General features: G+C 38.6%; 1 protein-coding gene across 2 annotated transcripts in view; it reads left to right on the forward strand.

Annotated features, from left to right (window-relative positions):
- Positions 1–27,858, forward strand: part of LOC121386342 (ATP-binding cassette sub-family G member 4-like) — a 72,192-nt gene that overhangs the window by 22,566 nt on the left and 21,768 nt on the right. For both annotated transcript variants that reach the window (XM_041517218.1, XM_041517219.1), the window contains exons 3-9: positions 10,160–10,277; positions 13,576–13,765; positions 14,149–14,294; positions 15,547–15,670; positions 17,046–17,160; positions 18,677–18,765; positions 21,075–21,299. In XM_041517218.1, the coding sequence (XP_041373152.1) occupies positions 10,160–10,277; positions 13,576–13,765; positions 14,149–14,294; positions 15,547–15,670; positions 17,046–17,160; positions 18,677–18,765; positions 21,075–21,299 (1,007 nt within the window). The remainder of the gene's footprint in view (positions 1–10,159; positions 10,278–13,575; positions 13,766–14,148; positions 14,295–15,546; positions 15,671–17,045; positions 17,161–18,676; positions 18,766–21,074; positions 21,300–27,858) is intronic.

A 27,858-nucleotide genomic window follows, 5' to 3' on the forward strand; every position in this document is an offset into this window, starting at 1 on the left:
ACCTAACAGACCCATTGGGTACTAGATTACCTAACAGACCCATTGGGGTACTAGATTACCTAACAGACCCATTGGGTACTAGATTACCTAACAGACCCATTGGGTACTAGATTACCTAACAGACCCATTGGGTACTAGATTACCTAACAGACCCATTGGGTACTAGATTACCTAACAGACCCATTGGGTACTAGATTACCTAACAGACCCATTGGGTACTAGATTACCTAACAGACCCATTGGGGTACTAGATTACCTAACAGACCCATTGGGTACTAGATTACCTAACAGACCCATTGGGTACTAGATTACCTAACAGACCCATTGGGGTACTAGATTACCTAACAGACCCATTGGGTACTAGATTACCTAACAGACCCATTGGGTACTAGATTACCTAACAGACCCATTGGGTACTAGATTACCTAACAGACCCATTGGGGTTTTTCCTATCCTGCAAAAATTGTGTGTGGGATTAGTTGATTTGCAGGTCTGTAGGAATGTTATCTAGATTAGGGTCCGTATTTTACTTATTTTTATTCAATTTCTCCCCATTTATCACGGGAAGGAAGAAATCACTTCTTTTTCAATTCTAGATTAGGGCCTGTTATTTATGGTTATATGGCGTCGGACTTTTGGTTAAGGACCACACAGTTATTGAGAGAGGAAACCCACTGTCGCCACTTCATGGGCTACTCTTTCGATTAGCAGCAAGGGATCTTTTATATGCACCATCCCATAGACAGGATAGCACATACCACAGCCTTTGATGTACCAGTTGTGGTGCACTGGCTGGATTGTTTTTGATGTTGATGGCTCTATATCATTTCAGCATGGTAATTGCATTATAAATTTTTGATAAACTTTGCGTATGTTTAATACCGCTGTATAAAATATTTATGGCCAGCTTTAAGTAAGAGAAGAATATTTGATATGTGTAGCTTGTTTTTAGTATTGACTAATTTAAGTTATGTGACAAGGTAATTATATCTGATATATATGTCAGGGTTTTTATTACATTGTGAAACTTTCAATACATTGTACCAGGAAAATTTGTCATTTCTATCAGTTGCATTTTTTCTTGACATAAAAAAAAAGAAAGAAAAAAAGAAAAAATAGGAAAACTGCTTTGAAAATGACAGAAGGGTTTTAGTTTTAAGTGCAGTTTGCAATAACATTGAAGAAATAGACTAGAACTCGAATCAATAATCACTACTTATCAAACACACATGCGTTTTTAAAAATATGAAAAATGCATTTTATGGTATTAGAACATCAGGATGACCAGAAACACTTGGGTTGTACCGAAATGAATAATCTAAACAATAAAATATAGGTAATGTTTGATTTCAGTGATCATAAACAACTAGGGTCTGTTCCTTTAAATACCGAAAATACCACTTTAAATTAAGAAGTTTAAAGTTGTTTTTGTACTGTAATAAAGACGAAAGGTATTGTTTGTAACTGTATTGGTTTTACATTCATACATTAATTTACCTTTGTGTGCAAAACAATAGTACCAAAACCCACAATTTAAACACAGTCCTATAATTACAGTGTGAAATACATATACATATAGGTTTCTATTTTAGTTTTTTTTACAAAATCCATATTCCATAATTATATGACTTTTCTTCCAGAAATAGGAAGGAAATGTTTTATTTAACGACGCACTCAACACATTTTATTTATGGTTATATGGCGTCAGACTTATGGTTAATGATCACACAGATATGGATCAATCCTATCCGACCACACCTCAAGCGAGCGCCTTACCACTGGGCTACGTCCCACCCCCAGATTTATAAAAAGTACTCATTTAAGGAGGGACAAAGTTTATTTTGCTTAACGACACCACTAGAGCACATTCATGGGCTACTCTTTTCGATTAACAGCAAGGGACATGTTTCCATTAGTAGCAAGGCATCTTTTATATGCACCATCCCAGACAGGATAGTACATACCACAGCTTTTATTATACCAGTGGTGGAGCACTGGCTGGAACAAGAAATAGCCTAATGGGTCCACCAATGGGGATCGATTCTAGTCCAGAAATGGAAACCAAGTACATGTAAATACAGGGATTGAAATAGGGGCCTGCGAAAAGCAGTCCATTTTTGTTTAGACCTAGCAGGCAACATATAAATTCACCTGCTAAACATTGAAACAATTCCAAGTCCAGAGACAGATTTACGTACGGTTATCGCAACTGCTGTTTGGCTCAAGATTTTGTTATGTTTTAATCCCATACTACTCTGAAATCTATACCAGTGCACCACGACTGGTATATATACCAACGGCATGTGCTGTCTTGTCTGGGATGGTGCATATAAAAGATTCCTTGCAACTGATGGAAAAATGTAGCAGGTTTCTTCTATAAGACTTGACGTCAAAAAGACCAAATGTTTGACAACCAGTAGCCATGGGGTGGGATGTAGTCCAGTGGTAAAGTGCTCGTGTGATGCACGGTCGGTTTGGGATCAATCCTCGTTGGTGACCGCATTGGGCTATTTCTCGTTCCAGCCAGTGCACCAAGACTGGTATATCAAAGGCCATGTTGTGTGCTATCCTTCCTGTGGGATGGTGCATACAAAAAAAACCTTGCTACTAATGAAAAAATGTAGTGGGTTTTCTCTTTAAGACATCAAAATTACCAAATGTCTGACATTCAGTAGCGGATGATTAATGATCTTGTGGTGTCGTTAAACAAAACAAACTTTATCCCCCGTAAATGAGTATACTGTTTACAGATCTGTGTGTTGTCCTTGTCCCCAGCATTTCCTACTCACTGCATGGGGGAAGGATTTAGCTCAGTCGGTTGAGTACTTGCTTGAGGTGCTGGTGGTATGTGCTTTCCTTTCTGCTGGAAAATGCATATAAAAGATTCCTTTCTGCTGGAAAATGCATATAAAAGATTCCTTTCTGCTGGAAAATGCATATAAAAGATTCCTTTCTGCTGGAAAATGCATATAAAAGATTCCTTTCTGCGTTAGGAAAAATGTAGCGTGTTTCCTCTGATGACTACGAGTCAGATTTACCAAATGTTTGACATCCAATAGCCGATGATTAATTAATCAATGTGCTCCAGTGGTGTCGTTAAACAAAACAAACAAACCATTTCCTACTCACCGTGAAGGTCAGATCAATTATTGATTGTGGTGTGTTTACCAGTACTAACATATCTCTAAACAGTCTGGTTTACTGATCTGCTTTTGGGACTTTTTGATGCATTTTATTTACCCTTTGAGATAAATATAATTTGCAACAGTTTTATTTTCAAAGCAAGGGAACATTTTGTTTTGAAAATATTGATCAGCGTTATTTCTAGTCAATTAAACATTGATTAGCATCTGCTGTTTAATGTTTTAAAATTGTGCAGTGATCTCTGAAAAAAACCTTGCTTAGTGAATCGTGACGTTACACTCAACAAAATGCTCCCTGCAAAGGACATAAAATAAATTGCTATCAAATATGATAGTGACGTATGGGTCACAGTTCAAGGTCTGGTCAGTGACGGTCATAGTTTAATGTTTGCTGCTGAACCCCGGACAAAAACCTGTTTACATACAAAATACTTTACTTGTAAATACTCATACTTTTAACTACACATAAATTATATATAACTATAACATTATCTTTTCTTCATAAATTTGTGTTTGTACGTGTGTGTCTGTGAGACAGACAGACAGACAAACAGAATGAATGTATGTGAGAAGGAGAGACAGACAGACAGAATGAATGTATGTGAGAAGGAGAGACAGACAGACAGAATGAATGTGTGTGTGAGAGAAGGAGAGACAGACAGACATAATGAATGTGTGTGTGTGAGAGAAGGAGAGACAGACAGACATAATGAATGTGTGTGTCTGAGAAGGAGAGACAGACAAACAGAATGAATGTGTATGTCTGATGAGAGACAAACAGAATGAATGTGTGTGTCTGAGGAGAGACAGATAAAGAGAATGAATGTGTGTGTCTGAGAAGGAGAGTCAGACAGACAGACAAACAGAATGAATGTATGTATGTGAGAAGGAGAGACAGGCATAATGAATGTGTGTGTATGAGAAGGAGAGACCGACAGACCGACCGACAGAATGAATGTGTGTGCGTGAGAAGGAGAGACAGACAAACAGAATGAATGTATGTGTCTGAGAAGGAGAGGCAGACAAACAGAATGAATGTGTGTGTCTGAGAAGGAGAGACAGGACAGACAAACAGAATGAATGTGTGTGTCTGAGAAGGAGAGACAGACAAACAATGAATGTGTGTGTCTGAGGAGAGACAGACAAACAGAATGAATGTGTGTGTCTCAGAAGGAGAGACAGACAAACAGAATGAATGTGTGTGTCTGAGAAAGAGAGACAGACAGACAGACAGAATGAATGTGTGTGTCTGAGGAGAGACGGACAGAATGAATGTGTGTCTCTGAGGAGAGACAGACAGACAGAATGAATGTGTGTGTCTGAAAAGGAGAGACAGACAGACAGACAGAATGAATGTGTGTGTCTGAGAAGGAGAGACAGACAGAATGAATGTGTGTGTCTGAGAAGGAGAGACAGACAGAATGAATGTGTGTGTCTGAGAAGGAGAGACAGACAGAATGAATGTGTGTGTCTGAGAAGGAGAGACAGACAGACAGAATGAATGTGTGTCTATGAAGGAGAGACAGACAGAATGAATGTGTGTGTCAGAGAAGGAGAGACAGACAGAATGAATGTGTGTGTCTGAGAAGGAGAGACAGACAGACAGAATGAATGTGTGTGTCTGAGAAGGAGAGACAGACAGAATGAATGTGTGTGTATGAGAAGGAGAGACCGACCGACAGAATGAATGTGTGTGTCTATGAAGGAGAGACAGACAGAATGAATGTGTGTGTCTGAGAAGGAGAGACAGACAGACAGACAAACAGAATGAATGTATGTGAGAAGGAGAGACAGACAGACATAATGAATGTGTGTGTTTGAGGAGAGACCGACCGACCGACCGACAGAATGAATGTGTGTGCGTGAGAAGGAGAGACAGACAGACATAATCAATGTGTGTGTTTGAGAAGGAGAGACAGACAAACAGAATGAATGTATGTGTCTGAGAAGGAGAGGCAGACAAACAGAATGAATGTGTGTGTCTGAGAAGGAGAGACAGACAAACAATGAATGTGTGTGTCTGAGGAGAGACAGACAAACAGAATGAATGTGTGTGTCTGAGAAGGAGAGACAGACAAACAGAATGAATGTGTGTGTCTGAGAAAGAGAGACAGACAGACAGACAGAATGAATGTGTGTGTCTGAGGAGAGACAGACAGAATGAATGTGTGTCTCTGAGGAGAGACAGACAGACAGAATGAATGTGTGTGTCTGAAAAGGAGAGACAGACAGAATGAATGTGTGTGTCTGAGAAGGAGAGACAGACAGAATGAATGTGTGTGTCTGAGAAGGAGATACAGACAGAATGAATGTGTGTGTCTCAGAAGGAGAGACAGACAGACAGAATGAATGTGTGTGTCTATGAAGGAGAGACAGACAGAATGAATGTGTGTGTCAGAGAAGGAGAGACAGACAGAATGAATGTGTGTGTCTGAGAAGGAGAGACAGACAGACAGACAGAATGAATGTGTGTCTCTGAGGAGAGACAGACAGACAGAATGAATGTGTGTGTCTGAAAAGGAGAGACAGACAGACAGACAGAATGAATGTGTGTGTCTGAGAAGGAGAGACAGACAGAATGAATGTGTGTGTCTGAGAAGGAGAGACAGACAGAATGAATGTGTGTGTCTGAGAAGGAGAGACCGACCGACAGAATGAATGTGTGTGTCTATGAAGAAGAGACAGACAGAATGAATGTGTGTGTCTGAGAAGGAGAGACAGACAGACAGAATGAATGTGTGTGTCTGAGAAGGAGAGACCGACCGACAGAATGAATGTGTGTGTCTATGAAGGAGAGACAGACAGAATGAATGTGTGTGTCTGAGAAGGAGAGACAGACAGACAGACAAACAGAATGAATGTATGTGAGAAGGAGAGACAGACAGACATAATCAATGTGTGTGTTTGAGGAGAGACAATGTGTGTGTTGAGAAGGAGAGACAGACAGACATGTGTGTGTTTGAGAAGGAGAGACAGACAAACAGAATGAATGTATGTGTCTGAGAAGGAGAGGCAGACAAACAGAATGAATGTGTGTGTCTGAGAAGGAGAGACAGACAAACAATGAATGTGTGTGTCTGAGGAGAGACAGACAAACAGAATGAATGTGTGTGTCTGAGAAGGAGAGACAGACAAACAGAATGAATGTGTGTGTCTGAGAAAGAGAGACAGACAGACAGACAGAATGAATGTGTGTGTCGAGGAGAGACAGACAGAATGAATGTGTCTCTCTGAGGAGAGACAGACAGACAGAATGAATGTGTGTGTCTGAGTAGAGACAGACAGACAGAATGAATGTGTGTGTCTGAGAAGGAGAGACAGACAGAATGAATGTGTGTGTCTGAGAAAGAGAGACAGACAGACAGAATGAATGTGTGTGTCTGAGGAGAGACAGACAGACAGAATGAATGTGTGTCTCTGAGGAGAGACAGACAGACAGAATGAATGTGTGTGTCTGAGAAGGAGAGACAGACAGACAGAATGAATGTGTGTGTCTTTGAAGGAGAGACAGAATGAATGTGTGTGTCTGAGAAGGAGAGACAGACAGAATGAATGTGTGTGTCTGAGAAGGAGAGACAGACAGACAGAATGAATGTGTGTGTCTTTGAAGGAGAGACAGAATGAATGTGTGTGTTTGAGAAGGAGAGACAGACAGAATGAATGTGTGTGTCTACGAAGGAGAGACAGACAGAATGAATGAATGTGTGTCTGAGAAGGAGACAGACAGACAGAATGAATGTGCGTGTCTGAGAAGGAGAGACAGACACACAGAATGAATGTGTGTATGAGAAGGAGAGACAGACAGACAAACAGAATGAATGTGTGTGTCTGAAAAGGAGAGACAGACAGAATGAATGTGTGTGTGAGAAGGAGAGACAGACAGACAAACAGAATGAATGTGTGTGTCTGAGAAGGAGAGACAGACAAACAGAATGAATGTGTGTGTCTGAGAAGGAGAGACAGACAGACAGAATGAATGTGTGTGTCTGAGAAGGAGAGACAGACAGAATGGATGTGTGTGTCTGAGAAGGAGAGACAGACAGACAGAATGAATGTGTGTGTCTGAGAAGGAGAGACAGACAGAATGAATGTGTGTGTCTGAGAAGGAGAGACAGACAGACAGAATGAATGTGTGTGTCTTTGAAGGAGAGACAGAATGAATGTGTGTGTCTGAGAAGGAGAGACAGACAGAATGAATGTGTGTGTCTGAGAAGGAGAGACAGACAGACAGAATGAATGTGTGTGTCTTTGAAGGAGAGACAGAATGAATGTGTGTGTCTGAGAAGGAGAGACAGACAAACAGAATGAATGTGTGTGTCTGAGAAGGAGAGACAGACAGACAGAATGAATGTGTGTGTCTGAGAAGGAGAGACAGACAGAATGGATGTGTGTGTCTGAGAAGGAGAGACAGACAGACAGAATGAATGTGTGTGTCTGAGAAGGAGAGACAGACAGAATGAATGTGTGTGTCTGAGAAGGAGAGACAGACAGACAGAATGAATGTGTGTGTCTTTGAAGGAGAGACAGAATGAATGTGTGTGTCTGAGAAGGAGAGACAGACAGAATGAATGTGTGTGTCTGAGAAGGAGAGACAGACAGACAGAATGAATGTGTGTGTCTTTGAAGGAGAGACAGAATGAATGTGTGTGTCTGAGAAGGAGAGACAGACAGAATGAATGTGTGTGTCTGAGAAGGAGAGACAGACAGAATGAATGTGTGTGTCTACGAAGGAGAGACAGACAGAATGAATGTGTGTGTCTGAGAAGGAGACAGACAGACAGAATGAATGTGTGTGTCTGAGAAGGAGAGACAGACAGACAGAATGAATGTGTGTATGAGAAGGAGAGACAGACAGACAAACAGAATGAATGTGTGTGTCTGAAAAGGAGAGACAGACAGAATGAATGTGTGTGTGAGAAGGAGAGACAGACAGACAAACAGAATGAATGTGTGTGTCTGAGAAGGAGAGACAGACAAACAGAATGAATGTGTGTGTCTGAGAAGGAGAAACAGACAGACAGAATGAATGTGTGTGTCTGAGAAGGAGAGACAGACAGACAAACAGAATGAATGTGTGTGTCTGAGAAGGAGAGACGGACAGACAGAATGAATGTGCGTGTCTGAGAAAGAGAGACGGACAGACAGCATGAATGTGTGTGTCTGAGAAGGAGAGACAGACAGACAGACAGAATGAATGTGTGTGTCTGAGAAGGAGAGACAGACAGACAGAATGAATGTGTGTGTCTGAGAAGGAGAGACAGACAAACAGAATGAATGTGTGTGTCTGAGAAGGAGAGACAGACAAACAGAATGAATGTGTGTGTCTGAGAAGGAGAGACAGACAGACAGAATGAATATGTGTGTCTGAGAAGGACAGACAGAATGAATGTGTGTGTCTGAGAAGGAGAGACAGACAGACAGAATGAATGTGTGTCTGAGAAGGAGAGACAGACAGACAGACAGAATGAATGTGTGTGTCTGAGAAGGAGAGAGACAGACAGACAGACAGAAAGAATGTGAGCGTCAGAGAAGGAGAGACAGACAGAATGAATGTGTGTGTCTGAGAAGGAGAGACAGACAGACAGAATGAATGTGTGTGTCTGAGAAGGAGAGACAGACAGAATGAATGTGAGCGTCAGAGAAGGAGAGACAGACAGAATGAATGTGTGTGTCTGAGAAGGAGAGACAGACAGACAGACAGAATGAATGAATGGGTGTGTCTGAGAAGGAGAGACAGACAGACAGACAGAATGAATGTGTGTGTCTGAGAAGGAGAGAGAGACAGATAGACAGAATGAATGTGTGTGTCAGAGAAGGAGAGACAGGACAGACAAACAGAATGAATGTGTGTGTCTGAGAAGGAGAGACAGGACAGACAAACAGAATGAATGTGTGTGTCTGAGAAGGAGAGACAGACAGACAAACAGATGAATGTGTGTTTTCATAGAAATATTCCATGTTCCATCAATCCTTAGCCCCACATATTATATACTACTATATAACCGGGGCCCTGGAACTTTAGGCTCCAGTATAAAAAGCTTGGATGGTTGGCCTTTTCCCACTATTTTTCAAAGAGGTGATAGCAGGCCACAAAAGTTTTATGGTAACAGATATAGCAGCCTGCTTGTCATCCTTACAAATGTACACCTCACAACATTCAACAGATATAGCAGCCTGCTTGTCATCCTTACAATGTACACCTCACAACATTCAACAGATATAGCAGCCTGCTTGTCGTCCTTACAATGTACACCTCACAACATTCAACAGATATAGCAGCCTGCTTGTCATCCTTACAAATGTACACCTCACAGCATTCAACAGATATAGCAGCCTGCTTGCCATCCTTACAGATGTACACCTCACAACATTCAACAGATATAGCAGCCTGCTTGTCATCCTTACAAATGTACACCTCACAGCATTCAACAGATATAGCAGCCTGCTTGCCATCCTTACAAATGTACACCTCACAGCATTCAACAGATATAGCAGCCTGCTTGTCATCCTTACAAATGTACACCTCACAGCATTCAACAGATATAGCAGCCTGCTTGCCATCCTTACAAATGTACACCTCACAACATTCAACAGATATAGCAGCCTGCTTGCCATCCTTACAAATGTACACCTCACAGCATTCAACAGATATAGCAGCCTGCTTGTCATCCTTACAATGTACACCTCACAACATTCAACAGATATAGCAGCCTGCTTGTCATCCATACAGATGTACACCTCACAACATTCAACAGATATAGCAGCCTGCTTGCCATCCTTACAAATGTACACCTCACAGCATTCAACAGATATAGCAGCCTGCTTGCCATCCTTACAAATGTACACCTCACAACATTCAACAGATATAGCAGCCTGCTTGCCATCCTTACAAATGTACACCTCACAGCATTCAACAGATATAGCCACCTACATTTCAAGAGTAACATCCTGAACTCTAGTTTATATACATTGTATCACTATTAGTAATAGTTTGTTCTCTCTGCTTGTTTTTCCAGAATTGAAAACCATTTTAAAATGTATCTCTGGCAAGTTTCGTTCTGGAGAACTGACGGCCATCATGGGACCGTCTGGTGCAGGCAAATCCTCACTCATGAACATACTCACTGGCTACAGGTAATAATAATATACTCAGATACACGTCATACTCACTGGTTACAGGTAATATTATACTCCGATACACGTCACACTCACTGGCTACAGGTAATAGTAATATACTCCGATACATGTCCTACTCACTGGCTACATGTAATAGTAATATACTCAGATACATGTCCTACTCACTGGCTACAGGTAATAATAATATACTCCGATACATGTCATACTCACTGGATACAGGTAATAATAATATATTCCAATACATGTCCTACTCACTGGCTACAGGTAATAGTAATATACTCAGATACATGTCCTACTCACTGGCTACAGGTAATAATAATATACTCCGATACATGTCCTACTCACTGGCTACAGGTAATAATAATATACTCCGATACACGTCATACTCACTGGCTACAGGTAATAATAATATACTCACACGTCATACTCACTGCCTACAGGTAATAATAATATATTCCAATACATGTCCTACTCACTGGCTACAGGTAATAGTAATATACTCAGATACACGTCATACTCACTGGCTACAGATAATAATAATATATTCCGATACATGTCCTACTCACTGGCTAAAGGTAATAGTAATATATTCCAATACATGTCCTACTCACTGGCTAAAGGTAATAGTAATATACTCAGATACATGTCCTACTCACTGGCTAAAGGTAATAGTAATATACTCAGATACATGTCCTACTCACTGGCTAAAGGTAATAGTAATATACTCAGATACATGTCCTACTCACTGGCTACAGGTAATAATAATATACTCAGATACACGTCATACTCACTGGCTACAGGTAATAATAATATATTCCGATACACGTCCTACTCACTGGCTAAAGGTAATAGTAATATATTCCAATACATGTCCTACTCACTGGCTACAGGTAATAGTAATATACTCGGATACATGTCCTACTCACTGGCTAAAGGTAATAGTAATATACTCAGATACATGTCCTACTCACTGGCTACAGGTAATAGTAATATACTCAGATACATGTCCTACTCACTGGCTACAGGTAATAGTAATATACTCAGATACATGTCCTACTCACTGGCTACAGGTAATAGTAATATATTCCAATACATGTCCTACTCACTGGCTACAGGTAATAGTAATATACTCAGATACATGTCCTACTCACTGGCTACAGGTAATAATAATATACTCCGATACACGTCATACTCACTGGCTACAGGTAATAATAATATACTCACACGTCATACTCACTGCCTACAGGTAATAATAATATATTCCAATACATGTCCTACTCACTGGCTACAGGTATTAGTAATATACTCAGATACACGTCATACTCACTGGCTACAGATAATAATAATATATTCCGATACATGTCCTACTCACTGGCTAAAGGTAATAGTAATATATTCCAATACATGTCCTACTCACTGGCTAAAGGTAATAGTAATATACTCAGATACATGTCCTACTCACTGGCTAAAGGTAATAGTAATATACTCAGATACATGTCCTACTCACTGGCTACAGGTAATAATAATATACTCAGATACACGTCATACTCACTGGCTACAGGTAATAATAATATATTCCGATACACGTCCTACTCACTGGCTAAAGGTAATAGTAATATATTCCAATACATGTCCTACTCACTGGCTACAGGTAATAGTAATATACTCGGATACATGTCCTACTCACTGGCTAAAGGTAATAGTAATATACTCAGATACATGTCCTACTCACTGGCTACAGGTAATAGTAATATACTCAGATACATGTCCTACTCACTGGCTACAGGTAATAGTAATATACTCAGATACACGTCATACTCACTGGCTACAGGTAATAATAATATACTCAGATACACGTCATACTCACTGGCTACAGGTAATAATAATATATTCCGATACACGTCCTACTCACTGGCTAAAGGTAATAGTAATATATTCCGATACACGTCCTACTCACTGGCTAAAGGTAATAGTAATATATTCCGATACATGTCCTACTCACTGGCTAAAGGTAATAGTAATATACTCAGATACATGTCCTACTCACTGGCTAAAGGTAATAGTAATATACTCAGATACATGTCCTACTCACTGGCTACAGGTAATAGTAATATACTCGGATACATGTCCTACTCACTGGCTACAGGTAATAGTAATATATTCCAATACATGTCCTACTCACTGGCTACAGGTAATAGTAATATACTCAGATACATGTCCTACTCACTGGCTACAGGTAATAATAATATATTCCAATACATGTCCTACTCACTGGCTACAGGTAATAATAATATATTCAGATACATGTCGTACTCACTGGCTACAGGTAATAATAATATATTCCAATACATGTCCTACTCACTGGCTACAGGTAATAGTAATATACTCAGATACATGTCCTACTCACTGGCTACAGGTAATAGTAATATACTCAGATACATGTCCTACTCACTGGCTACAGGTAATAGTAATATACTCGGATACATGTCCTACTCACTGGCTAAAGGTAATAGTAATATACTCGGATACATGTCCTACTCACTGGCTAAAGGTAATAATAATATATTCCAATACATGTCCTACTCACTGGCTACAGGTAATAGTAATATATTCCAATACATGTCCTACTCACTGGCTACAGGTAATAGTAATATATTCCAGTACATGTCCTACTCACTGGCTACAGGTAATAGTAATATATTCCAATACATGTCCTGCTCACTGGCTACAGGTAATAGTAATATACTCAGATACATGTCCTACTCACTGGCTACAGGTAATAGTAATATACTCAGATACATGTCCTACTCACTGGCTACAGGTAATAGTAATATACTCGGATACATGTCCTACTCACTGGCTAAAGGTAATAATAATATATTCCAATACATGTCCTACTCACTGGCTACAGGTAATAGTAATATACTCAGATACATGTCCTACTCACTGGCTAAAGGTAATAGTAATCTGGGGACATGTATTGATTTAGCAGTACTCTCAAAATGCTTGTTTATTTGTATATTTATTTATTTATTGCTTGTTTGTTTCTTTTTTTATTTACTTTTTTACTTTTTTATTTATTCATGTATTTATTTATTTATTCATACATTCATCTATTTTTGCTTAGATCTGCAATGTATCTATGACTATTTCAGAACAAAGAATGTGACAGGTGATATCCTGATCCACGTTCGTGTTACATCATGTATCTATGACTATTTCAGAACAAAGAATGTGACAGGTGATATCCTGGTCCGAGGTCGTGTTGCATCATGTATCTCTGTGACTATTTCAGAACAAAGAATGTGACAGGTGATATCCTGGTCCGAGGTCGGGACCGAGATTTGCGGTCGTTCCGGAAGATGTCGTGCTACATCATGCAGGACGATCATCTGCTGCCCCACCTGACGGTCTTAGAGTCGATGATGTGTTCCGCAAACCTCAAACTGGACGAGAAATTGAAACAGTCACAGAAAGAAGACATGGTGAGTCTGTCTCCTCCCTGTCTCCGTCTTTCTTTCTGTCTCCTTTTTGTAGCTTGGTAGTAGAGCACTTGCTTGAGAAGTGAAGGGGTGTAGGTTTTCGGGGTTTTCCTCCATTCAGCTAGTGTACCAAAATTGTGCTATATCAAAGGCTGTGGTATGTACTATCCTGTCTCTTACAACTTCTATGGTAGTACATTGGAAGCAGCAGATTTTTTCTCTGTCGATCAAGAGTTGAAATAACCATAATTTTTATTACCTCTCTCTCTCTCTCTCTCTCTCTCTCTCTCTCTCTCTCTCTCTCTTTTTCTCTCTCTCATAACTAACATAATTTGTTTTTACCTGCATATTTATTGTGTGTTTAATTTTAATATTTGTTTACTCAGGTGGATGAGATCTTGGAGACGCTGGGTCTGATGGAGACGAAGAAGACTTGGACGAGCAATCTGTCTGGTGGTCAGCGCAAGCGTCTTTCTATCGCACTCGAGCTCGTCAACAACCCCCCGCTCATGTTCTTCGACGAACCCACCAGGTCAGTACCGTCAGGGGTTAATTTGTAGTCTTCTTCATGGGTTAATTTGTGTAGACATGATTATTTTCCATTATAAAACGGATTTCTGCTTTTTAAATATACCGTTACCGATTTTTATTTTCCGGTTGTTATAATTTTTAACGAGTGGTCATTCGGAGCACTTCGCCCTAATTTATGGTGCCAGAGAAAACGAAATTCACCGGGATATACCAGAAATAACCCAATATTACAATCTGAACTTCTTGACTGTCCCATATTGTGATTGGCCTACGGTTTCCAATAGACCAACAATGATTCGCTGCGTAACAAGTTGTCAAACAGTTTGCCTTTTGAAAAAGTGGCATCCCGTGTTGTTGAATGTGAGTTTGATGTGGTAAAGTTAGGAAAAGGAATAAAAAACAGATGGCAAATAAATTGCCTAGAAAAAAACTGTTGAAGGACAACCAATAAGCAATTGCATCCAATATATAAAAAAAGGTAAATAAATAAGATAGATGCGACTACATATCAGTAATGTGAGTTTAATTAATATTAATCAAAAAATAAATACTGACATGTTGGATTCCTTTTATTTTCATAATTTGTATAACCAGTTGGCTCAGAAGTACTTTGTGCATGGGCCATTTTCAAACTTTTCCCAAACCCCCAAATGGAAAGCTATCTCTCAGTCCTCATTAACATTCCTATGGTCTAGTAAAATCAGGGTTTCTGGTAGGGTACACAATCATGTCTGTTTGTGGTCTTAACTGTTTTTTAATTAGCCCACTAGATTAGTACAGTCAGTGGTTCATTTGTATAATGACTGTTCTTCGATGGACCCACTTGGGTCCATATTTTCAAAGTAGGCTATGACATCACTATGGCGTGTGTTGTAGTGACGTCATAGCACACAATGATTTTATAATTTTGTAGCACTAAGCTTCAAATATCCCTAGTCAGGTTAGTTGCTTCATGGGTTAATTTGCATAATAACTGGTACGGAGTTTCTTATTATATTTATTACCTCAGCTTTTTTTCTGAATTATATACATTTATATAGAAACAACGTAAACCACTTTACACAGTTTTCTGAGAATTGTATTAATGATGATGTGTTTAGTAATGACGACATCGCCATTGATTTGTAAGTGCCAAATCGTCCACTAATATTGTACATTACACGCAAATGTGATAATTTCTCAGTGAGACATTCTGAATATTATTTCTTGTTTATGAGTGCCCAGTTGGCCAACATCTGACTTTGTGTTTGCAGTGGTTTGGATAGTGCCTCTTGCTTCCAGTGTGTGTCCCTTCTCAAGTCGCTAGCGGCAGGTGGGCGCACGATCATCTGTACAATTCATCAGCCGAGTGCTAAACTCTTCGAGATGTTTGATCACGTACGTATAACACAATTATCATTTGTAATATTGTTTTCCACCCAAGCACCATTCAATGTTTTTTTGTTTTGGTCAGGCTAAGTGCAAAACTCTTTGAGATATTTGATCACATACATATAACATGATTATAACTTTTGATATTATTTTTTCATCCAAGTAATTTAACATATTTTTAATAATTATTAAATCGTGCGATTAAAACAAGGGAACTAATTTATGACATCATTATGTTAGCAAGTATGATAAAAAAAAAGTTGTTATTTTGATTAATATATTGAAGACGGCATATTAAATACCTAATCCATTTGTTCGTGGAATTTTTTTGTTTTTTTAATTCAATAGCAGGGCTCGAACTTCAGAATTTGATATGCTCACTGACCGTAATTTTAAGCCTGCTTACAGCAATTTTAAACCAGTAACCTTTGCAACAAACATAAAGTAATAAGTAAATATTATTCCTTCAACTTGACAGCGGTTATTTTTTATCCAGTGGCAAATACTGTCATCGATAAAGTCCCAGACCTGCGGCAATTTATATCTCAAATACTGTCATCGATAAAGTCCCAGACCTACAGCAGTTTATATCTCAAATACTGTCATCGATAAAGTCTCGGACCTACAGCAATTTATATCTCAAATACTGTCATCGATAAAGTCCCAGACCTACGGCAGTTTATATCTCAAATACTGTCATCGATAAAGTCCCAGACCTACGGCAGTTTATATCTCAAATACTGTCATCGATAAAGTCCCAGACCTGCAGCAATTTATATCTCAAATACTGTCATCGATAAAGTCCCAGACCTGCGGCAATTTATATCTCAAATACTGTCATTGATAAAGTCTCGGACCTACGGCAGTTTATATCTCAAATACTGTCATCGATAAAGTCCCAGACCTACGGCAGTTTATATCTCAAATACTGTCATCGATAAAGTTCCAGACCTACGGCAGTTTATATCTCAAATACTGTCATCGATAAAGTCCCAGACCCGCGGCAATTTATATCTCAAATACTGTCATTGATAAAGTCTCGGACCTACAGCAATTTATATCTCAAATACTGTCATTGATAAAGTCCCAGACCTACGGCAGTTTATATCTCAAATACTGTCATCGATAAAGTCCCAGACCTACGGCAGTTTATATCTCAAATACTGTCATCGATAAAGTCCCAGACCTACGGCAGTTTATATCTCAAATACTGTCATCGATAAAGTCTCAGACCTGCAGCAATTTATATCTTAACGACGGCTATTGCCGTTGGTGCCGTTGGTGCCGTTGGTACCGTTGGCAAGTTTAAGCCATGCAATAACCTATGTTTTAGTTAATCAGCAAAATGCTGACAAGTATATTTTTTATCATTATACTTCAGTTGTACATGCTGGCTGATGGGCAGTGCATCTATCGTGGCAGTATTCCCGCTCTTCTCCCGTACCTAGAGTCGCAGGGACTGACGTGTCCAAACTACCACAACCCGGCAGATTATGGTAAGCTGTTCACATGTACATAATAGAAGTGCAACTATATAGGGGATTGTCATATAATATGTATCGACCCAGCCGACTATTGCAAGCTGTTCACATGTCTAAAGTAGAAGTGTCACTATATAGGGGATTGTTATATAATATGTATCGACCCAGACTATTGCAAGCTGTTCACATATCTAAAGTAGAAGTACAACTATATAGGGGATTGTTATATACCGTATATCGCTGTGTATTAGCCGACTTTTTGAGACAAAATTTATCAAGTCAAAGGCTGGGGTCGGCTTATCTAAGGAGTCAACATTTTATTGGAAATGTAAAGTTAGAATAGTGACGTCATGGCTCGACTCGATCTATTGTCATTATTGTGCTCTGCATTTCCGCTTTCATAAAGGTTTAATATTGCATTTTAACACAAGCTATTACAAATAAAAGATATTAAAATTGTATATATATGTTCATCTTTAATAAATGTTGGTGTTTAAAAGTTATTTAGTAATATTTCTGTTTAAACAACAATAAATGGTGACCGATCAAAACAATTTCGGAAAACTTCGCAGGTCACATGTCATTACAAAACTGCTTACTAAACCGGTGAACACGTTAATTGTTCCAGCTTCATTTGTTTTGTTTGTCGGCTTGGGATTAATCGACACGGGTGGTTGGGTATGGTAGGGTATAGCCGACTAGTAATGAAAAGACCGATTAGCACAATCAACAATGCAAACAGTCACTGTGTTTTTAACGTGTGGCTGCAATCAAGAATGTTTAGGTATATTTCGCTATCTTGGTACTTATATTTTACGAGAAATAAATTAACCGGACACCGTTTCTATAAATAGAAATCGGCTACTGCTTCCGGATAAGTTTGCTGTGACAAATGCCGTTTGAAAGCAGATGTACTTTGTCATTTTGTAGACCACACAGACATCTGACTTGGTTAGTTTTATATAGGGGGGTCGGCTTATATACAAGGTCTATAATTTTAAAGCCGATTTGGAGGGTGAAACTAGGGGGTCGGCTAATGCATGGAGTCGGCTAATACACAGCGATATACGGTAATATGTATCGACCCAGCTGATTATGGTAAACTGTTCACACGTCCAAAGTAGAAGTGTCACTATATAGGGGATTGTCATATAATATGTATCGACCCAGCCGACTATGGTATGTGCTATCCTGTCTGTGGGATGGTGCATATAAAAGTTTCCTTGCTATTAATGGAAAAAATGTAGCTTGTTTCATCTCTATGACTGTGTCAAAATGACCTATGTTTGACATCCAATAGCCGATGATTAATAAATCAATGTGCTCTAGTGGTATCATTAAACAAAACAAACGTACATTGGTGGTATGTATTCAGCTGCCCAAGAAGCCAACACTATTTACAGTGTTATTGTAGGGTGGATATTTATTTTGGACAAATTACATTTTCAGACTGTTGACGTATGTTTTTGTTTTTGACAAATGACATTTTTAGACTTTGTTGACTATTCCTTGGTTTTGTTCTTCTTCGCAGCAATGGAGGTGTCTGTGGGAGAGTATGGGGAGGACAAAGTAGAACTGCTCACATGGTCACTGCAGGAAGGAAAGTGTGAGCCATTTCAGGTAACGCACACAAATCCCAAATATAACATGATACGAGGCATGAGATGCGTTTCACACTTAGGAAATACGAAAATTGGTTTTCCGGACTTTGTTTTGCAATGCCTCAAGATATTGCACTGACATTTTATGTATGGCTTTATCATGTTCTGTTACAGATCAAATTCGACTTTCATGGCAATTTACCCATTTGTAACAGAGTTATGGCCCTTGACTTAGGAGATAAGAAAATGTTTTCCAGACTTTTTTTTGTGCTGGGACAGGATTTAGCTCAGACATTTGAGTACTCGCTTGAGGTGCTTGCATCGCAGGATCGAACCACCTCTGTGGATCCATTCAACTAACTGGGGGTTTTCTCGTTCCAACCAGGGCACCACAGCTGAACAAAGGCTGTGGTATGTGCTTTCCTATCTGTGGGAAAGTGCATATAAAAGATCCTTCGCTGCATTAGGAAAAATGTATCGGGTTTCTTCTGATGACTACCTGTCAGAATCAGTGTTTTTGCTGCTCCATTTAAGCGGGGCGGCCCACCCTGCTATTGCATTTTTCAAACTGTTAAAATTAAAGTTTTAAAACAAAACCCACTGCTTTTATGCTATAGTCAATTCGTTTTCTACATACTGAAATGACTTTTCACAATGGTATGAAATGACTAGGGTACGAAATGACTAGGGTACGAAAATGACTAGGGTACGAAATGACTTGGGTACGAAATGACTTTTTGCAATGGTACGAAATGACTAGGGTACGAAATGACCAGGCAGCATGGTACGAAATGGATGGTACGATATGACTTGGGTACGAAGTGACTATGATAATAATAATATATACACCGCCACTACAAAAACTAAACTACTTTTTATCAGTTGGCGATGAAGATGGGAATAACAAAAACAAATGTCGACATTAGGGGATCACACGCACACGTCTTTTTTGTTCTTCGTATATCTTGAAATCTTTATTAAAATAATATTAAAACTTTGATGGTTCAGCAAAACCGGAACTGCCAGTGAATATTGGACCGATAATCATAACATCTTCGGTTCAATTAAAAGACGAGCCTGCGTGTATTTCGTACAAACGTTTTGTAATCAAAATAAGGAGTATGTCTTTCCACAAAGTCTATCAACACACAACAACATGGTAACCACCAAGCTCTCCCCCACCCCCATTTTTTTCTTCGAAGAGTGTGATGCTGCGTGGCCGCCCTCCTTTAATTTTCACCCAGCGAGAACACTGAGAATTATCAAATGTTTGACATCCAATCGCCAATGATTAATTAATCAATGTCATCTAGTGGTGTCGTTAAACAAAACAAACTTTAACTTGTGTCAATTTCAACATTCTAAAAATGAAAGCTCCATTGATTAGTTCATTATCTGGAATGGACTATCGGTTTCATCTCCGTCTGTCTGTCTGTCGGTTCATCCGTCCATCCATCCATCCATCCATCTGTCCATCCATCCCACATATAGTTTTCAGGAAGTTTTTTGGGTTTTTTTACAATGCCTTGAGATATTGAGTTGAAATGTTTTGTATAGCTTTATCATGTACTGTTAGAGATCAAATACTGTTATAGATGATACTTTCATGGCAGTTTACCCATTTAGACAGAGTTATAGCCCTTGAACTTAGGAAACACAAATATTTGTTTTCCGGACTTTGTTTTGCAATGCTTGAAGATACTGAGCTAACAAAATTGGCATAGCTTTACCATGTTCTGTTACAGTTCAAGTTTTGACTTTTATGGCGATTTACCCATTGTTTACGGAGTTATGGCCCTTAGGAGGTACAAAAATGTGTTGGGCTCAGTAGGGGACATGTATTACTTTAGTAGTACTCTCGTAATGCTTGTTGTGTTCACAGCCAAAACGATGGTGCCGGAATGTCCCGCTATCGACATCAATGACACATTTATTTCTGTTTTAGTAGTACTCTCGTAATGCGTGTTGTGTTCACAGCCAAAACGATGGTGCCGGAATGTCCCGCTATTGACGTCAGTGACACATTTATTTCTGTTTTAGTAGTACTCTCATAATGCGTGTTGTGTACACAGCCAAAATGATGGTGCCGGAATGTCCCGCTTTCGACGTCAGTGACACATTTATTTCTGTTTTAGTAGTACTCTCATAATGCTTGTTGTGTACACAGCCAAAACGATGGTGCCGGAATGTCCCGCTATTGACATCAATGACACATTTATTTCTGTTTTAGTAGTACTCTCATAATGCGTGTTGTGTACACAGCCAAAACGATGGTGCAGGAAAGTCCTTCTGTCGACCTCGGTGAAACCTTTTTTTGTTTCTTTTCAGGTCGAATTTGAACGCAAACGTTCAGCTAGTCAAACCCCGACACCCAGTCCAACTCCGACAAACGTGTCGCCCCGAACCAGCCGTTACCATGATGGCGGAGTACACGAATGCAAGCGTCTGATGGCTGAAGGGCACACTCTCTGCAATGGAACCCTAAATGGGGATGTCGTCGTCAACGGTTACCTTGACGATGGGGTCTGCGTGTCGTGTATGTCAAGAGGAGAGGTAATAGTGTGGTTTAAAATTGGGTTACTGTAGGTTCTGTGTGAAAGTTGTCACTGGATTCTCTGCAAAATTTGTCGCATTACATACACCTGACTAGTATCTAACGGAATGTTTGACATTCCACTGTGCTCTAGTGGTGGTGTTAAACAAAACAAACTTTAACTTTCTATAGATTCTATGTGAAATTTGACTCACTAGATACACTTGACTGGTATTTAACGGTTACTATAGTTTATATGTGAAATTTGTCTCATTACATACACTTGACTGGTATTTAACGGTTACTATAGATTCTATGTGAAATTTGTCTCATTACATACACTTGACTGGTATTTAATGGTTACTATAAGTTATATGTGAAATTTGTCTCATTACATACACCTGACTGGTATCTAACAGTTACTATAGATTATATGTGAAATTTGTCTCATTACATACACTTGACTGGTATTTAACGGTTACTATAGATTCTATGTGAAATTTGTCTCATTACATACACTTGACTGGTATTTAACGGTTACTATAGATTCTATGTGAAATTTGTCTCACTACATACACTTGACTGGTATTTAATGGTTACTATAGGTTCTATGTGAAATTTGTCTCATTACATACACTTGACTGGTATTTAATGGTTACTATAGATTATATGTGAAATTTGTCTCATTACATACACTTGACTGGTATTTAACGGTTACTATAGATTATATGTGAAATTTGTCTCATTACATACACTTGACTGGTATCTAACGGTTACTATAGATTATATGTGAAATTTGTCTCATTACATACACGACTGGTATTTAATGGTTACTATAGGTTCTATGTGAAATTTGTCTCATTACATACACTTGACTGGTATTTAACGGTTACTATAGATTATATGTGAAATTTGTCTCATTACATACACTTGACTGGTATCTAACGGTTACTATAGATTATATGTGAAATTTGTCTCATTACATACACTTGACTGGTATTTAATGGTTACTATAGGTTCTATGTGAAATTTGTCTCATTACATACACTTGACTGGTATTTAACGGTTACTATAGTTTATATGTGAAATTTGTCTCATTACATACACTTGACTGGTATTTAACGGTTACTATAGTTTATATGTGAAATTTGTCTCACTACATACACTTGACTGGTATTTAATGGTTACTATAGGTTCTATGTGAAATTTGTCTCATTACATACACTTGACTGGTATTTAACGGTTACTATAGATTCTATGTGAAATTTGTCTCACTACATACACTTGACTGGTATTTAACGGTTACTATAGATTCTATGTGAAATTTGTCTCATTACATACACTTGACTGGTATTTAACGGTTACTATAGATTCTATGTGAAATTTGTCTCATTACATACATTTGACTGGTATTTAATGGTTACTATAGTTTATATGTGAAATTTGTCTCATTACATACACTTGACTGGTATTTAACGGTTACTATAGATTCTATGTGAAATTTGTCTCATTACATACACTTGACTGGTATCTAACGGTTACTGTAGATCATATGTGAAATTTGTCTCATTACATACACTTGACTGGTATCTTAACATTTACTATAGATTATATGTGAAATTTGTCTCATTACATACACTTGACTGGTATCTAACGGTTACTATAGATTATATGTGAAATTTGTCTCATTACATACACTTGACTGGTATCTAATGGTTACTATAGATTCTATGTGAAATTTGTCTCATTACATACACTTGACTGGTATCTAATGGTTACTGTAGATTCTATGTGAAATTTGTCTCACTAGATACACTTGACTGGTACCTAACAGTTACAACAGATTATATGTGAAATTTGTCTCGTTACATACACTTGACTGGTATCTTATGGTTACTATATGTTCTATGTGAAATTTGTCTTATAACTGGTATTAAGGCTTTTCTGCTTTGTTTTTGCTTCATTGCTATTTTTATGTATCTTGTATTTCTTACAGGTACTTGGTTGTCTTTCATTATATAGTATTTTATTATTAAATTTAGTGTCACAATTGTCATATAAGGATAGGACCTCCTAAGCAAACCTATTGGGTTTCCTCTCCAATCCAAGCAGTACTCACGACTCTTATATCAAAGGCAGGGGCGTACCCAGCCATTTTTTATGTGGATTCCAAATTTACAGTCAAGCACCAAAGGTGCGAGTGAGTTGTAGGGGGTTGTAGGTTGTAGGGGGAGGGTCTGGGGGCACCCCCCCCCCCCCCCAAGACATTTTTTGAAACCTAGACATCTTATGGTGCACTCTGGCGACTTTGAGAACTAATTTTACACCTATAAATAAACTTGGAAATCGCAAGTTTTAATGCGGCAATTTGTAAAATGTCTGAACTTTAGATAGCATCAGTGCATCGTCTGACTTGCATCTCACTTTAAAATATCTTTAGCTGAGTCCGGATATGAAAAGGAGTACATCTACATGTAGATATACCTGTGCCTTTACTTGCAAATAACTGGTTAGTACTGGGGGTTGCCAGGAACACTTAGGTTAACCGACTGCCATACTGACGTTCATGGCCCGTCGCAAAATACGAATAAAGCGTTTTCTGAGCATCCGACATTTTAACTAGCGTACCACCTAATGTGTATTGCAAGTGGTAAACGTCACTAAAATATGTGTCGTCATGTTGTATTCGATGACGTCAGAGTGAGACAGTCTAGTCTATGTGTATGTGTGTGAACTTGACAATGTGCCATTATTCTACAATTTGGTTATCCCTCTCCTTTTCTCTCGCGCACACGGTTTTCGGTTTTTTGTTTTTGTTTTTCTTGAAAAATGATGTGGATGCCTCTGCATACTTGCGTACAGGCAGGTACGTGCCTGAAAGGCCATGGTATGTGTTGCCCTGTGTATTCACCAATTGACATAATATATGCCCCATCAATTCTAGTGGATTTTTTTCCCATCCCAAGCAGTGCCCACAACTGGTATATCAAAGGCCATGGTATGTGAGATGTGTATTCACCAATTGACATAATATATGCACCATCAGTACCAGTGGGTTTTTCTCATCCCAAGCAGTGCTCAATACTGGTACATTAAAGACCATGGTATGTGCTGCCCTGTCTGTTCACCACTGAGATATTATGTGCACCATCAATATAAAAAAATCTATTTATGTTTGTCTAATCTAGTCCAGCATGTCTAATCAGGAATTTGTCTTAGATTAGATTTAATTATTGCATTGATTATAAAACCCGTCCAAACCATTGTTGTAGTTATTAATTAGAACACACAATCCACTTGAGTCCACTTCAGAAGGTCTAGGCTAACTTGTCTTCTTCAGTATTTTTGTATTTAAACTACAGTGAAACCCCACAAAACTGGACTCTCTGTAAACTGAAATTTCCTCAAAAATAGACAATTTTTTACAGTTTCTTTTTAAATGTCAGTACAGAACGGAACCTTTCACTGGATGCTCCTTAAAATCAGACTTCTTCCTTGGTTCTCTGGGTGTCCAGTTTACAGGGGATTCACTGTATATTTAAAGTGATCATTTATCTACAAATTTGTCTCATCTAGATTGAAGGTATTTTAGTCCTCCAGTGTTCGAACTTAAGAAGTTGTCTCCCACGGCAATTTTTAAAAGAATTGCCATGGGTGAAACAGCCTACCGACAGCAATTTTGAGCTTGCCAATGGCAATTATTTTTAAAGTGACATTTGCAGCAAATAAAACATGACTGTAAGGCTATTTTGCTGTATGTAAACATTTTTCAAATGTGCAAATGTTAAATACTGGCAGATAATGTACACAGGGTGTATACATTTTGCCATTGTTGAGGAGTTTTACCGATGGCACAAAAGTGCCATCGGTGATGCTTTCTACCTATGATAATTTATATCTCATGCCGTCAGCACCATTGTTAAGTTCGAGCCCTGTCCTTTATAAACATTGTACTTTTCGTCTGATTGAAACTTGATGTTTCTTGCTCAGAGTACTGTAGAATACTTTATTTTCGCGGGATAAAATTTTCGCTATTTAATGAAAATGGGTCAATTCGCGAACATTTATTTTCGCGAATCTCCCAACCCCCATCAATAAAAAAACCTGTAGTACAGACGTCAATAATTTTGTTTTAAAAACGGAACTTAGTTTGGCTGGTTGTTATGCTAATCTGTAGAACTAATCCTACATGTACACACGAGTGCTATACACATAAAACAATAGTTTTCCTGCTTTAACCAATCAAGACTTTATTGTAAACAGAAAGTGCTTACCACGTACAGTTTTTTGTTAATCCTTATAATTGTTATAAAAACAAAAATCAAAAACAAACGAAATGAAATTTGAAGGCACAAGCTACTAGTACTCAGTAACTTAAGTTTGATTGAAACAATATTTATTGCCATCAAAATACTAGTTCAAAACGGTTTGTGATTGGCTAACAGGCCAAAAATAAAAATAAAATTATGAAACATCTGAACATAGGCCAGTCCGAATTTTTTCACTTCCACATTTTTAATATACTGTGATAATGCATGTTTACTTCCGTCGTTGAACACGTATAGACTCTGTCTGATGAATTGATCGCTAGCACATGCGAAGGAAAACAGCATAAAACTTTTTGTGTTTTGTAGTTTGTTCCATGACAGGAGGGAGCACCGCTTTGTTACTACTAGCCTCGTACATCGGAAACTAATGTGGTATAGTTGAACGATACTACATTTTTTGGGGGGGGGGGGTCTGCCTTTATAAAAAGTATATTTTCGCGTGGAATATATTTTCACGAATTTCATTCACACGCGAAAAACGCGAAAATTAATTCCACGCGAAAATAAAGTATTATACAGTAATAATTTCTCTACAATCCAGTGTGTTTTTGGTTGTCTTAATGTCTAGAGAAGTAGTGTTGATGTTACACCACAATTTTGATTATACTAGGATTTTGTAAGTTGTACCTTTGAAATAAATTGTCATGAAAAATTGGAATGTGTGATAATTTAGAACATTTTGCTGTGTCATGAATTTGTCTTTAAAAAAAAATTGGTTTGTAGAGTACCAGATGAATTTTTAGATAGTTGTACTCCAGAAAATAAATTTTATATGACTAGATGTTAGAAAATAGCTATACTCTTGGAAATACATGTACATAGATGTTAAGCTGTATCCTAACCGGACGTTTATGGCGCGAGCAATGCAAGCAACACGATGATATTTATATCCTAACCAGACGTGACCATAACAACAGTCTTCTTTTTAAAATTGTTACCAACAGTTGAAACTGCCAAGTAAAAGTTGTTTGATTAGTTGATATGTGTTTGTCGCTCGTGTCGCACAACAAAAAACAGAAACAATTCCTATCGGTATTATGTTGTGTGCTCGACTACATCAATCTGTCGTGCCTTACCGTACGCATGCAATTAGGATACAGCTATTGAAATCAATGGTTTCTAAAAAAATTGCTTGTCATCGCACATGTCCAGTTAGGATACAGTTTTAGAAAATTAGTTTTTCAAGCAAGAAACTAACGTTAAATAGCAAATAGTGTTTCAAGAGGACAAAGAACCGTTAAGTTTACAGCTGACTAAGACTTTGAGAAACAGACCACTACATGTTGTTAGTAGTACAGATCTATTGTAGACAGTCTAGACCAGTCTAGTCTGTAGACTTGAGTGTGAGAAACAGACCACTACATGTTGTTAGTTGTACAGATCTACTGTAGACAGTCTAGACCAGTCACGTCTGTGGACTTGAGTGTGAGAAACAGACCACTACATGTTGTTAGTAGTACAGATCTATTGTAGACAGTCTAGACCAGTCTAGTCTGTAGACTTGAGTGTGAGAAACAGACCACTACATGTTGTTAGTTGTACAGATCTACTGTAGACAGTCTAGACCAGTCACGTCTGTGGACTTGAGTGTGAGAAACAGACCACTACATGTTAGTTGTACAGATCTACTGTAGACAGTCTAGACCAGTCACGTCTGTGGACTTGAGTGTGAGAAACAGACCACTACATGTTGTTAGTTGTACAGATCTACTGTAGACAGTCTAGACCAGTCTAGTCTGTGGACTTGAGTGTGAGAAACAGACCACTACATGTTGTTAGTTGTACAGATCTATTGTAGACAGTCTAGACCAGTCACGTCTGTGGACTTGAGTGTGATAAACAGACCACTACATGTTGGTAGTTTTACAGTTCACCTGTAGACAGTCTAGACCAGGCTAGTCTGTGGACTTGACTATGAGAAACTGACCACTACATGTTGGTAGTTGTACAGATCTACTGTAGACCGTCTAGACCAGGCTAGTCTGTGGACTTGAGTGTGAGAAACAGACCACTACATGTTAGTTGTACAGATCTACTGTAGACAGTCTAGACCAGGCTAGTCTGTAGACTTGAGTGTGATAAACAGACCACTACATGTTGGTAGTTGTACAGATCTACTGTAGACCGTCTAGACCAGGCTAGTGTGTGGACTTGAGTGGTAAAACCAGTTCTATGTTGTTTGAATGTGAGTTTTTAACCAAGATATATACATTTATTGTCCAGGGCCCCATTCCATGAAGCGATCTTAGCC

This window comes from Gigantopelta aegis, chromosome 12 (assembly GCF_016097555.1).
Source record: "Gigantopelta aegis isolate Gae_Host chromosome 12, Gae_host_genome, whole genome shotgun sequence".
In the NCBI taxonomy this organism is placed as follows: domain Eukaryota; kingdom Metazoa; phylum Mollusca; class Gastropoda; order Neomphalida; family Peltospiridae; genus Gigantopelta; species Gigantopelta aegis.